The sequence below is a fragment of the Anser brachyrhynchus genome (genome assembly GCF_964034855.1).
Source record: "Anser brachyrhynchus genome assembly, chromosome: 14".
Classification (NCBI taxonomy): Eukaryota; Metazoa; Chordata; class Aves; order Anseriformes; family Anatidae; genus Anser; species Anser brachyrhynchus.
In genome coordinates this window covers 20,044,681-20,057,424 of record NC_137709.1, presented here as the reverse complement: position 1 = coordinate 20,057,424, position 12,744 = coordinate 20,044,681, and the positions used below count along the sequence as shown (strand labels likewise).

Below are 12,744 nucleotides of genomic sequence, written 5' to 3'. Positions count from 1 at the left end.
TCATTTTCCATTCTTCTGAAGTATGAGTCTCACTTCAGCCTAACTGATATCCACATTCCAGTGCCAAAATTTTCTTCAGGTGTAATCCCAGCAAGGTCAGTCATTCATAAACTTTAATTCTGGAAAATGTGTTCCCTTGACTGCCTACTCAAGTGTAAAAGACATAAACCAGCTTAACAACGATAAGGATGTAATAGCAGAACAGAAATTTCTCCTGGTCTGAAAGCAGCCAATTTATCAGAAATTAAAAGAATCATTAATGGTTATGTTTATATGACAGGATTTAACAGAGACACTGCTATGACGCTTATCCTGTGTTACAGACTTGGGGATTTGTTTCATTTGAGGGAAAAAAATAGCCAGATTTCAGGGTAAATTCCAATATCATGGGGCCATCTAGTGTATATTGCTAGCATTACAACTTTTGTCTTCTGTACGTTGGCTTTTTTAGCTCTGCCAACACACTGTCCCTGGCTTCAGCTCTATAATTATTTTCTCTGACTTGGGAAACATCTCCTTTATAAATAACGGATACAATATATTTATTCTTTATAAAGGTTGCCACGGACAAAAAATAAAAAGAGTCTACATTTATTGTAATAAACATGCAAACTAAGAAGCTAAACATAAATGAATCAGAATTGTACAAAGTTAAAAGAAAAATGAGAATTTAAAATTTAACTACAAAACTGGAAGAGTCCAAACACTTCCCAGGAAAGCTGAGGCCTTTGAAAAGAAGTGCGTGCAGAAGTTTCTAGGTAAATGAGAGAAAACACCACCGAGGAGAGCTGAGGCAATGCCTGCACTAAAATCAAGTGGCAATGTAAGAAGGTTTAACTTTCATTATGCAGACAAATATACAGTGAAGTGCTCATGTGAAAACCAATTTGTTAGAGAAACAGGAATGCTCATGAGAATCCTGAACTGGAGGACAGAACTGTCAATCCCAGCACTCTGGATAAGAGGGCAGCACAAATGACAGCACACAGTTGAAAAGTCTACTTGGAGCTTTGTTTGCCATCATTAGGACAGGCAGGGTGAATGAAATTAAATTAAGAGATCATGATAAGGCCGTGAAAAGCTGTTCTCAGCATTCTTCTCTGTCCCACAGAATTCATTCAGCATGCACCTTCTTGCTTCATATGTAAGGCTCCTCTACTTCTCCTGCAAAAGAAAGGAAGGACATAGACATTGCAGATAGTAAACTTAACGTTATGAACTAAAACATCTACGAAGTCCTCAGCCAACAGAGTGCTAACAAAGAAGACGCTATAAATGTTTGCAGCAGACAAGAAGGCACTGATTTGTAAAGCACTTTCTTTTAAAAATTATGTTATATACATAAAAAGCAAGAAAAGTTTCTGATATGTCCAATACAACTTTTGAATTCTTGTATGACTTGATTTGGCCCAGATGCCTTGTTAGCCATGTGTGGCTCAGTCAACTCTGTTATTGTCCAACCTCCAGTTTCTGCTAGAATAGGAATATTTGTGCTGCTCACACAAATACCAAGGTCATCTGTTTAGATCAACTGACTCTTGGTGGGAGAAACAATTAATCTATAAAGATAAGGAAAGAGGCAAAGGAATGCAGCCTCTTAAGCAAAGATGCAAAGTAATTGAGACCCTGAATAGAATGACAGTATTTATGTGGAGTGGAAATACCAGAGAACTCAGATAATCTCAGAATTTAGCTTATTCGGGAGTCATTACTTAGTATGTTACTTACAGGACAGCCTTGCAGAAGGAACATTTGTTGTTATATGTTTTCCCATCAGAGCCACAAAAAGGTTGGTAGAGTTTTTCACAATAAATAGGTCTTCCTCTCTCTAACCTCTTGTATTCACTGCAGTCTACCTGCAAATACAGTATCATTTTTTTTTGAAGATGGAATACATCTTTCTCACATTCTCTATTCACCTACATAAATAATGGATATATGTGATTTTTTTTGATCTACGATAAGGTTGTCAGCTGCTGTAGAGAAGCACAGTCAGTTGTGCTCTACCATCTATGCTAGCTGAGCTTAATCCTCAAAAAAAAGGAATATTTCTTCTGACAGATGTGTGTGATGCTACCAATGTCAGATAGAGAGCACCTTTGGGGATTTTGCTGTCTGTCTAAATAAAAATGTAATCACTGGAAAAAAATACAGCCTGCTTTTCAACTACAAAAATTTGAGTCTTAATATATTTTTCTACATGGTTGCAAATGTCAGTAAATTCCAGTAATTATTATTATTATTTTTTTAAGGATGTGAAGGGCTTCTTTCTCTTTATTCCACAAATAGCAACTTATGACACTTTTTACACTGGTAAAGAGACCTGGCCAGGCAGAATTAGGTAAAGCCCTGGGTAAGTATTAGCGTAAAAACAAATTGTTGAAAGACTCTTAGTGAGATCATATTTATTACAGACTTGTATATAAAAATGAGAGTACAAACTAATAAAATAAATGACTAAAAGAGCTCCTGTCCTGTTTCTGGAGCTCAATCTTCATCTGTCAAATGAATGTCATTCCTGGTATTTGACAAACAAAGAGCTCCTTGTGCAGTTCACGTATTCTATTCAATGTGCTATTTGTTTTCCGTGAAAGCCTGGATTTCATCGCCTTGGAAATCACCTCTCTTCTTATGTGCTGTTGTAACTAAAATTGGCTCAGCTCTTTTTACTGCCAGTCTAGTGAGAATTTGAAACATTTGTCTTTGCAGGGAAACTATGATTGAAACTTGTCCTTTCTGAAGATTTATCAAAAATAAGTTATAAACATAAGTATTTAAAACAGAACCTAGCTTTGCTGTTCTCTCGTTATGGCCTGATTTTTTTTTCCCTTCGTTCTACCTCCTAGTGAAAAGGAGGAGTTTACTTCAACCAAAACCTGGAATTTATTGCAGATTATGTGATTATTTTTACACCGGTGTTTGTCCACGGTCTGCATGAGAGTGATGAATGAGGAACTGTGTTGGGGCAGCTCCTCCAGCAGCCTGTGCCATGGCTACAGTGAAGACTGACAGATTGAGTTAGTTCCTCTGGCAAAAGGGTCATTAACCGATCACTCTTTTAGGTATTACAGGCTCAAATCCAGTGTCCCATAAGAAAAGCATTTGGGATATTAGTTAACCTAGATTTTTCCTTCATTTGGTCATTTCCCTTTTCTCCAAAGCATTTCAAACAGTGGGCTGGAAAGCAGGAGGCAGCACACCTAACCCCAATCACAAAGGCAGGTCAGAGACCTGACACAGCCAATTCCACAACCCAACCCAGCTGAGGCAGTGGCATGGGTGGGAATCTCCGTATTTGTACCTCTCAGTTTAAAATTGGTCAAACACTAACTAATAAAAAAGCTAGGAACTGGGTGGATTTGCCTCATATATACATGTAATGGTTCGTAAAATGGGAGAGTGCAACAGTCTCTTCCTGGAAAAGAGTGTATGGCTGTGTAGGTTCAAGTAGTGGATGCTGTGTATATTGTGCTAGTTTGGGGCCATGTTCTGTGTGTGTTCACACGTGGATGTCCATACACTGCTGCTGTCCGCTAGACCCCTCAAGAAATTGTCTCTGGTCACCTGAGCATGGACTTGTACTACTTAGTGGCTCATTTATTTCAGAGGATGACACCAGAATAGATGCTCCATCATAGTCAGGGATAAATTAAAATCTTTAGGTGTATGATTTAGGATCTGAAAGTCACCAAGCAAGCCTTATAATGTCACCAGATAAATATAAAAAAAATCTCAATTTCTCTGGCTTATAATTTTGCCCTAACCATTCTCTTGCCCAGATTACATTATACAAACAAACATCTGGAAGGTGTCAGCGCAACTATATGGAAACCACATATCTCAGCCTCAGGGATTTCTTTTTTACTTTGGCTGCAATTAATTAATGTTTAGTATGTTTTCTCTGACCTCATCAATCTCTGTGCACTGTTGTTACAAACTATGTATTTTTATCAAGAAATAAAGGAGAAAAATGACTCACCGCATCCTCTTTGGCAGCATCTGCAATATAAACAGAATCACAAAAGATAAAATAAAATGCACTGTTGTAAATATTCAGTTTGCAACTGGGCTTGTTTCATCAGCACCAGCCCTTCCAGCAACACCAAGTCTCTTACCTTCGTGAAAGTAAATAGTGACATAGTTTTTCAGTGTTGAATATGATACATGTGTCAGGACCTATTAAATAAGCGGGTCTTACTGCATTGTTTACCTTAGAAATCTGTGTCAGCAGCTAGAACAGCCTTTGTCGTCAGAGGGAATGGAGCCTATTGTTCCCTTTTTCATCAGTGAAAGATGTGAAAAAAGATCAGTGAAAGACCCAGGAGTCAATATTACATTAAATGGCCCATCTTCTTCAGTATGAATTGGTTGGGCATGAGTGAGTTTTAATTCCCAGGTCTACCAAAAAAATCATATGTGGCTGTAGGCAAGTCATGCTGTCCTTTTATACTTTGATCTTCTGTCTATAATGAGGATAGTATCTTCATTAAAATATAATGCTAAATATATAGATTATGATGATAATGAAATTTGGATCATAGTACCACTTTAAAAATTGTTTTCCCTTGCCAATCAATATGGAATCCAAACTATTCGGAGAAGGATTGGCTCCTGTTTTGTATATACATGGCATCTAATATAACGGAGCCCTGATCTCAGGTGGGGCTTCAAAAAGCTCCTTCAAACCAGCTATTCAATGATAATTACACCTCCCAGAAAGTAATCAAGTAACATTGGCATGTGTCCACTATGGTGACACATTCGTTACTTTCCTTAGGAATGTATTTTGTTCTTCTCCTCTCCTGTAATTGTCATTCTGTGGCTTCAAAAGGATAGAAGCTATCAGGCAGTGGTTTTCTGTACAGAAGGAGCAGGAAGAAAATGCAGTGTAATATAAAAAGCAATACAGCTCTAGTTCTTATTTTTCTGATTAAGTACAGCTGGTTTGAATCAGGATTCAGCTGACATGAAGCTTTGCACTAAAATTCACTTCCATGGAGCTCTTTACATCTTCTGATTAAATAAAGTCACCCAAAGTAAAGAAAACTAGCATAAATTATTCACTATGTCAAGTTTTGGTCAATGTCATCAGAAGCTTTACCGAATTTTCATGATTCTGGAATCAGATCAGATTTAACCTATGTCCACAGAAACATTAAGATTTTTATATTTTTTTTTTCTCTCTGGTAATCTTTTTATACCCACTATGTATTTGGGAGTTAAGGCGAAAAAGATCTGGCTCAAAAATAATTGATCCGTAAAGTTTTAAAGCAGAGAAGATAAGCTAGAACATCCAAGGAATGGATTTGCTGGCATTCTTATGAAAGCAATATTTGTTTTTTTGTTTTGCCATTGCAATGAATGAAACTGCTTGAAAGACTATTTTTCATCAAAAGCATATTATACCATGGAAATTGTAATTTTTCATAAAAATTTTGATTTTGAGATGATTTTCAAAGCAAAATTTTCTGAGCCATTCAAAATGGAAAAGGGTTATGTTTCATAACTTCAGTTTTGTTTTAGTAATTTCATCGTATTTTACTTAACATTCATGTGGCTATCGGACCACACTATACTAATAGCAGAGAAGACTTGCACTCCCCACATTCAGTTATTCTAAATATGCTTTTTTTTCTTCTGAAAGTTTTTGCTCTAAAAAATAAATAAATTACCAAGAGAATTACAAGTAAATTACTCAAGAAATTCCTCCGAGCTCCATATTTTACCATAGAGCAACTTGCGCCTCAAAGCGATCTCCATCCTGACAAATTAGCATCGTAATGGAGGTTATTCACAGCATCTTTTATGGCATAATCAGCTATCTCCTGCTTGCTCAGTTTGGCAGGAGAAGGATCTCATCAGCTCCAAGCAATGCACTCAGATCAAAGAAAGAAATGAATTGGTAAAAAAAACCTGCTTTAGTATCTAGACTTTGCAGTTCACGCTTTAGTTACAGTGCAGAAGGCAGCTCTGAGTCACACCACCATCAAGAAATAAGTTTCATCTGCCCAAGTCGGCAACTGTAAAGCTGGTGAAATAGTGTTTACTAACAAATGCACAAGCATAAAATTTCACTTACTTTCTGCCACCCCAGCCCAGCAACCATTGCTACCTATCCTAGTAGACTGAGAAGTCTGAAGTACTCAAACATTAGAACTATAATATATTAGGAAATAAAAAAGGGCTACTCACTTGCTAAGCAAAGAACTGCCAGGGTGAGGAGCACAAAAGCGCCTGTTATCTTCATGGCAGACATAGTTTCTTGACCTGTTTCACAGCCAACCTGTGCTCCAAGGTTGGTTCCAGAACACTTAGCTTAAATGCGTATTCACGCATCTGTGGGTACAGATACATATATATACACACACACAGCGAGCAGGAACCCTGATGATGAAATCCCCTTTGTAGAAGGTAATTAGAAGAAGGTGTTGCCCATGGGTAGTGTCACTAAGAATGTCTTCTGCACAGCATGAAGGTCAGACGTACAGGGCAAAGATGAGAGTCACAGCATGGATTGTGTTGATAAAGGAGACGTATTGTTCTTTGGCTAATCCCCTTGCCTAATTAACTGTTCCATCTCCATTAGCAAGTTCAAGGTGTGACTCAGTAAGGTGGTTACTTATTGCTGATCTGTTATTGCCATATTGACTCTCAGAGCTGAACATAATTCCCATGCAAAAATATAATAATAATAATAATTATAACAACAATAATTCTACTGGGAGCATTCCAAAAGATTCATACCAGTGTAGCTGAAATGCTGAAATCCTATTCTCCTGAAAATTTTGAGACCCCTGTCACTAGCTGTGGGCAGAGGAGATGCTGGTTAACATGGCCATGCACTGAGTCCTTTCAAACTGCTTTGTGGGAGTAGTTGTGACTGGAAAAGTGTGTCTTTTGTGTGAATACCCACACTCACCTTCACACACAGCCCAGCGATCTCCTAGCCTTTCCGTGTTCTTCTGCCTTTAAAGTTCCACCAGTCTGGTGCTCAGAAACAATGTGATGTGAAGAAAGGAGCAAAAATACTGTATTCCACGGCCTTGTGAAAAGAAGTGATGAGTTCCCAGGCATTGTGCATCCAGCTGAGTTACTGTCAAATTTACTGTCATGGTGAGAAGGAGAAGGTCCCTCTGCCTACCCATCTTTTCCTTTGCGGACAGTTCCAGTGCAATGAGTGTCATACACAGGATTCTTTAAACAAATCCAACATACCAGTGTGTTAGTGACAACAGGCATAACTCCATTACTTTTATAATACGGGCAAAGGGTAGTGGCACAATGGAAAACTCAGATCTGAGTCTTTTCCTAAAGTGCAAAGAAAAATCATGTTTTGAAACCATATTTCTGTTTGTACCCATCTGTCCAGAACTGCCTTCTGCTTAGTGATTTGGAGTGTAGCTGTGCAAATTGTCACAGTATGAAAGATCCCTGCGCACCATTACAATTCACAATATTTCAGTGATCACCTACATTGCAAGACAGCTTGGGGCTTTTATGCCATGCAGGAGTTAGGGTCATATATGCTAAATTCAGTAAAATAGAGAGACTGAATATCCTTTCAAAAAAGTTGTAGTACGTCAAGTAGACCTCGGGCCCTGCTAACTCATGCTTCTGTGTGGAGAGCAAGAGGGATACTGATCATCTTGTCTTTAAAGAATGCAGATAATGAATAAATGGTTAATTTCTCATCACTTCTGGTGGTAAAAAATAAAAAAAAAATTAAAAAAAATGCCATTGAATTGCAGTTCCACATTAAGATAGGGGAAGAACAGGATAGTTGAAGATCTGGTCTGGGGTGGAGGCCTGCAGATTTTATTTATTTATTTTTTGCTTTGGCAATATGTGTGTGTTCCTATAAGGTGCAGTTAACAAAAGACAAGCTATGGTTTAAATTATTTGGTCTGGATTCAGCTGCTGTGAGCTGTCAGTGGACTTTTGGTTCTGGAAAGCCCAAAAGCCTGGCTTAGAATGTGAATGAATGAATTCATAGAGAATATTCATGAAATGTTTGTTGGCTGATGTTGATGATTGCTACTCTAGGCAGCAAGAACAAAACCCTAAAAATCAAGAAGATACTCCTAGTCTGAATAGTTTTTAGCAAACAAGACTTCAGAGGACTACTTGAAGCTATAAAACTGCAGCTTGACGGAACACGCAGCTTCCTTGACACTGGTATGAGGAAACCTCCCACTTTGGTTGCACCGTCTTGCCTAATTTGCTGCTATAGAGTGCACTGTCTGATGCAACCTCAGTATCTATCCCATCGTTCTAGCAAAAGGATATAAGCATCTGTTTACAGAATGCTGTAGGAAGGTTTTCTGAGGCCTAGTGAAGAAAGGAAGACAGCACATTTGGAGGTGGGGGTAATGAGTGAGATATTTGGAGGTGGGCTAATGAGTGAGACAGATTTTGGCTGAGATTTTTCTTGGCATTTAAAAGTTATCGTAATATCAAAAGGATTCCTGATGCTTATTCTGTGCCCCATAGCAGCAAATCCATGGTGTGAATGTTTCCTTTCAGGTAGTGTTTAGGTGTTTTGATTAGGGCTTCCAAATTAAATTATCATTCATTTTCTGAGCAACAGACTTTAAGCTGTGTAGGGCCTGCCCAGACCATTTAGATAGGATGGGTATCTGATGAGAAGCTTTGATATATTGTAGGGTGCATAAGAGGCAGAACACTAGAAGTAGGACACAGCAGAGATCCAACAAAACTGGAGTTTTTTGCATTTTGAAACATCAAATCTATCCTGAAGCTTTGGGAAGAAAAATGCCATACACAGAAAGCAATATTTGGTTTCACTTTCTACAATGAGGTAATACTTAGATGCAAAATCTCAAAATGAAATTTGTAAAATTAATGCCACAAAGCCTTTATTACAACTCCTATTTAAAAGGATACCAAAATGCCTCAATATCCATCTGCCTAACTTCAAGAATGGGAAGAATTCATATTGGCAAAGTGCAAAGATATTCACCAGTTGACTGAAAATGTGCTTCATCTGAGGCACTTTTCTGTCCAAACTTGCAGAGACTTGTTTGCTCTGGTAGTCTTTAAACGGAGCTGGTCTGACAGCCTGAGACCTGTCATCCTCAGGTAGGCCAAAGGTTCCTCCAAGTCAAAATGCTGCCTCCAAGAATATTCAGAAGCAGATTGAGCGGAGAATACAGAGCGGTTCTTCTCTTGGTGGACAAGCTGAACCTGAGCCAGTGGTTTGCCCTGTTGTGAAGAAGTCTGACCCCACATACTAGGCTGTATTGTTAAGAATACAGTTATCACGTCAAAAGAAATAATTATTCCACTCTGCTCGGCACTCACAAGGCTGTGTGTGGACTGCTGTGTATGGTTCTGGGTCCCCTGCACATGAAAGACTCTGAAATACTGGAGCAAGTCTAGTGAAGGACCACCAAGAAGATGTTTAGAGGGATGAAGCACATGCTAGGAGAGGTTGAGAGAATTAGTTTGCTCACTTTGAAGACAGGAGGCAAAGTCTTATTGTTGTCTTCAGCTATTTTATAGGGGGGTACAGAGAAGACAGAGCCAGACTATTCTTAGAGGTACACAGTGAAAGGAGGAGAAAGAATACTGCAGATTGCAACAAGAGAAATTCCAATTAGAAGTGAGGAAAACAAATTTCACAATGAGAGTAGCCAAATGTTGGAATAGGTTGGCCAAAGAGATTATGTGAACTCCATCCTTGGAGACATTCAAAAACTCTTCTAAATTGGCCATGGTTTGGTGGTGGGGCAGGGATCTGTGGAACCAGCTGACCTCCAGTGGTCCATGCCAACCTACACCGAATCTGTGATTCGTGTAGGTGAATATGAATTGTTGCTGGCAGTCACCTGCTTAGGGATTTTGTGGAGTATTGTATTTGTCCTTATGAGGCAGCATTTCTAGATTTCACAGTGCAGACACGGACAACAGAGTAGTAGTAAGTTGTACTGATTTTAGCTACTTAGAAGTATGATTGGTTGCAAAACAAATGTTCAGACCTATTTAGTAATATCTGCTTCCCAGAGTTCAATGAGTAGGCCTTTTTACCACAGCTAAAACTAGTTCTGAAATTGATGGTAAATACTCTGCTCGGATTGAAAAAGTCCAAGTAAAATGTTGGCCTCATCAGCAAACTCCTGTTGGTTTCCATCAGACAGGGGGGTGCTGTTTTGAATACATGTATATTACTGGGGGGCTCTGATAATTTTCTACTTTTATCACTGTATCTTGTCTTTTCCCAACTTCTTACCTCTCCAAGTTGTTGTTTTGAAGAAGAAAAAGTCTTTACGTAGTGAGCAAATGTTTATTAGCTTTAATGGGCCTGTTACATCTGATAAAGATATAATACGCAGTGCATGTTTTTCTGAGTGTGAGAATATATGTCACAATTATTGATATATTGCATTTATTTTTGGAGCTCTGAGCAGAGCCAGAATGTGATGCCAAATATGCTGCTGCAGCAAGTCATTAGTCAAGTGCCTGTTTTATTCTGCATGGGAGGATGTTATCTGGCTGCATTCCAGAAAGTATTGATGTATAGTAGCTTGTTCCCATTCATAAGGCAGAGTGCCTTACATTGAGGACATCAACAGCACTGAAAAAAAGGCACATGGAATAGCTAAAAACATTCTCATGCAGCCACGTATCCCTGGGAAGAATGTACAAGCCAAGGTTGATACTGATATTGTCAAGAGTAGGAATTCTGACGTATTAGTGATTCCAGTGCATGTTTATACATAACCCAGTTCTCCTTCAGGTTTTTTTGTGTGTAAGTGGTTAGGGTTGTCCACCCATGTGCAATTAATTAAGAATTTAAAGTCTTGCTCAATGGAAGGCATGAGAATCAAATGATGTAGTTCTTAAGTCATCAAACTGTGCCAAAACATTTGGGTATTTGCCTGAAGGCAAGTGAATTTCTTATTTTCCACACCTTAAGAAAAATCAAAGGACTTTTTCTGTAAAATTGAAGGTATCAAGCTGGGACAGATCCCAGCTGAACATTTCACATGTTATTCTAGAAAGTCAAAAATCCAAAGAAACAAACAACTACAGAAACAATCTGCAAAGGCTAGAGCTGATCTTTATTGTTTTTCTTTGTATCTTCTGATATCTTTAAGATAAATTGCAATGTTGTGATATCCACTGTTGTGCAGCTACCTTGTGAATCCTTTTGTCTTGGTGTCACACCATTGCTCAATGACTTGATTCTTCCTTCACAGACATATGCAAAATAGGCACTAACAGCTTAACATGAAGCATTGAATGAACTGGAAAGTGAGTATTGAATAGGTCTTATTTTAAATCGCCTTCTGTTTTATATTTCAAGATGTAATTTCCATGTGGTTTGCACTTTGAAATTCTGTCACACAGAAGTCAGTCAAACTGAAATATTCGAGGAAGTTTCTTCTAACATTGCTGAATGTCTCAGAGCAAAGGTAGAGGACATACGTTGATTTTGCCTTCATTAAAAATACTATGATTTTTATAAGAGAGAAGCTACAACTTATGAAGAGGGAAAAACTGAAAGCCAATATGGAAGGATGGGTGGATGTGAAGCATTTGGAACTGAAATCTTAATATGAGTTCTCTCACAAAACCTGTAATTAAATGTAAGCCTTTTTTCCCTTTTGATGTTAGCAAGTGCCTGCTTACCCACCTCTAATGGTGGGAGCACATAGAGGATAGCAAGCTCCTACTGCAACCTATTAGTGCCTCATTAAGTACATCAACTATTTGTAAAGCATTCTTTAAGATGAGGAGCACCCACAAAAAGCCCTGAAGGGAATTAGTCAGTCTGTGTTCAGTGCAGATGTATGGGGGTGTGGTAGGTAAAATCTAAAGTCCCATGCTGAATGATGAGTACAAAGAGAAAGCTGGAGGTGCTGCCCATTTCCAGAGAATGGTGAGTAAGACAGGGGTCTAGTAAAAGACATATTTTGTGATCCTATAATTAACGACTGTCATACAATAGGATCCACAGGAATACACTTAATTCCATCATGATTTTAGTTCTGCAACTTTGGTTTTGCGGTCTGAAGGCTTTGAGGGCAACTTTGTGCATTGTGCAGGCCAACTGAGTGTCGTTGTTAAATTTATAAGGTTTCCAGATTATTTGCAGCTCAACAAGGAGAGGAATTAAAAAAGAGAAGCATGAGGATTAACTGACACATCAACTATTATTTTCTTGAACAGATAGAATACATTAGGAAATATATGTATATGGAGACACCCTAGTGAATATGTGGTGTGATAGTAACACCTTCTTCTACAAATGTGAGCTGCTCAGAGATGGGAGACTGTGACAATTTCTAGAGCAGACGTTCAGAGGTGCTGTATCAGGTCCCAGGAAACAGATAATCAAAGATTGTAGCCAACTTTACGTCTTAGAGTGCAGCCATCTTACAATTAACTTGCTTTCTGCAGAAGAAACGGGAGTTTCAAGCCATGCTTTGCTGTTGGCACAGAAAGGCATATTCCCTTAAGACAATAGATCAGTATTGGCTTTGTCGGGATACTTGTACATTAACCTGAGTATTTCTGTGTGAAAACTAGTGTGATTCAAAGTTAATACGGGGTTTCAATGATTGGTTTCAATGGTGCCAGGGTTTCACCTAAGATATCTGAAGAACTGAAAGGTCCCACTAATTCTGAACACTGTACCAACAGTATCAGAGAGAAACCTCAAAGACCTCAAGATATGTCAGCCTGGTTTCAGTTGCAAACCTCCTGACCACAAAGGCCAAT

At 38.6% G+C, this 12,744-nt stretch overlaps 1 protein-coding gene across 1 annotated transcript; it reads right to left on the bottom strand.

The window, feature by feature from the left end:
- Window positions 1–525: 525 nt before the first annotated feature.
- On the bottom strand, window positions 526–6,343 carry LOC308177968 (ovomucoid-like). Its single transcript, XM_080555909.1, has 4 exons — window positions 6,193–6,343; window positions 3,980–3,999; window positions 1,729–1,856; window positions 526–1,164 (listed from the first exon to the last, which is right to left on the bottom strand). The coding sequence occupies exons 1-4, from the start codon at window positions 6,254–6,256 to the stop codon at window positions 1,119–1,121; spliced, it is 258 nt and encodes an 85-aa protein (XP_080412035.1). The 5' UTR covers window positions 6,257–6,343; the 3' UTR covers window positions 526–1,118.
- Between the last annotated feature and the right edge of the window lie 6,401 nt (window positions 6,344–12,744).

Coding starts and splice junctions, on each gene's coding strand:
- LOC308177968 (XM_080555909.1), bottom strand. CDS start 6,256: ATGTCTGCCATGAAGATAACAGGCGCTTTTGTGCTCCTCACCCTGGCA. Junction 1,857..3,979: donor ATGCTGCCAAAGAGGATGCG/GTGAGTCATTTT, acceptor CTGTATTTGCAG/GTAGACTGCAGTGAATACAA. Junction 1,165..1,728: donor TCCTTCTGCAAGGCTGTCCT/GTAAGTAACATA, acceptor TTTCTTTTGCAG/GAGAAGTAGAGGAGCCTTAC.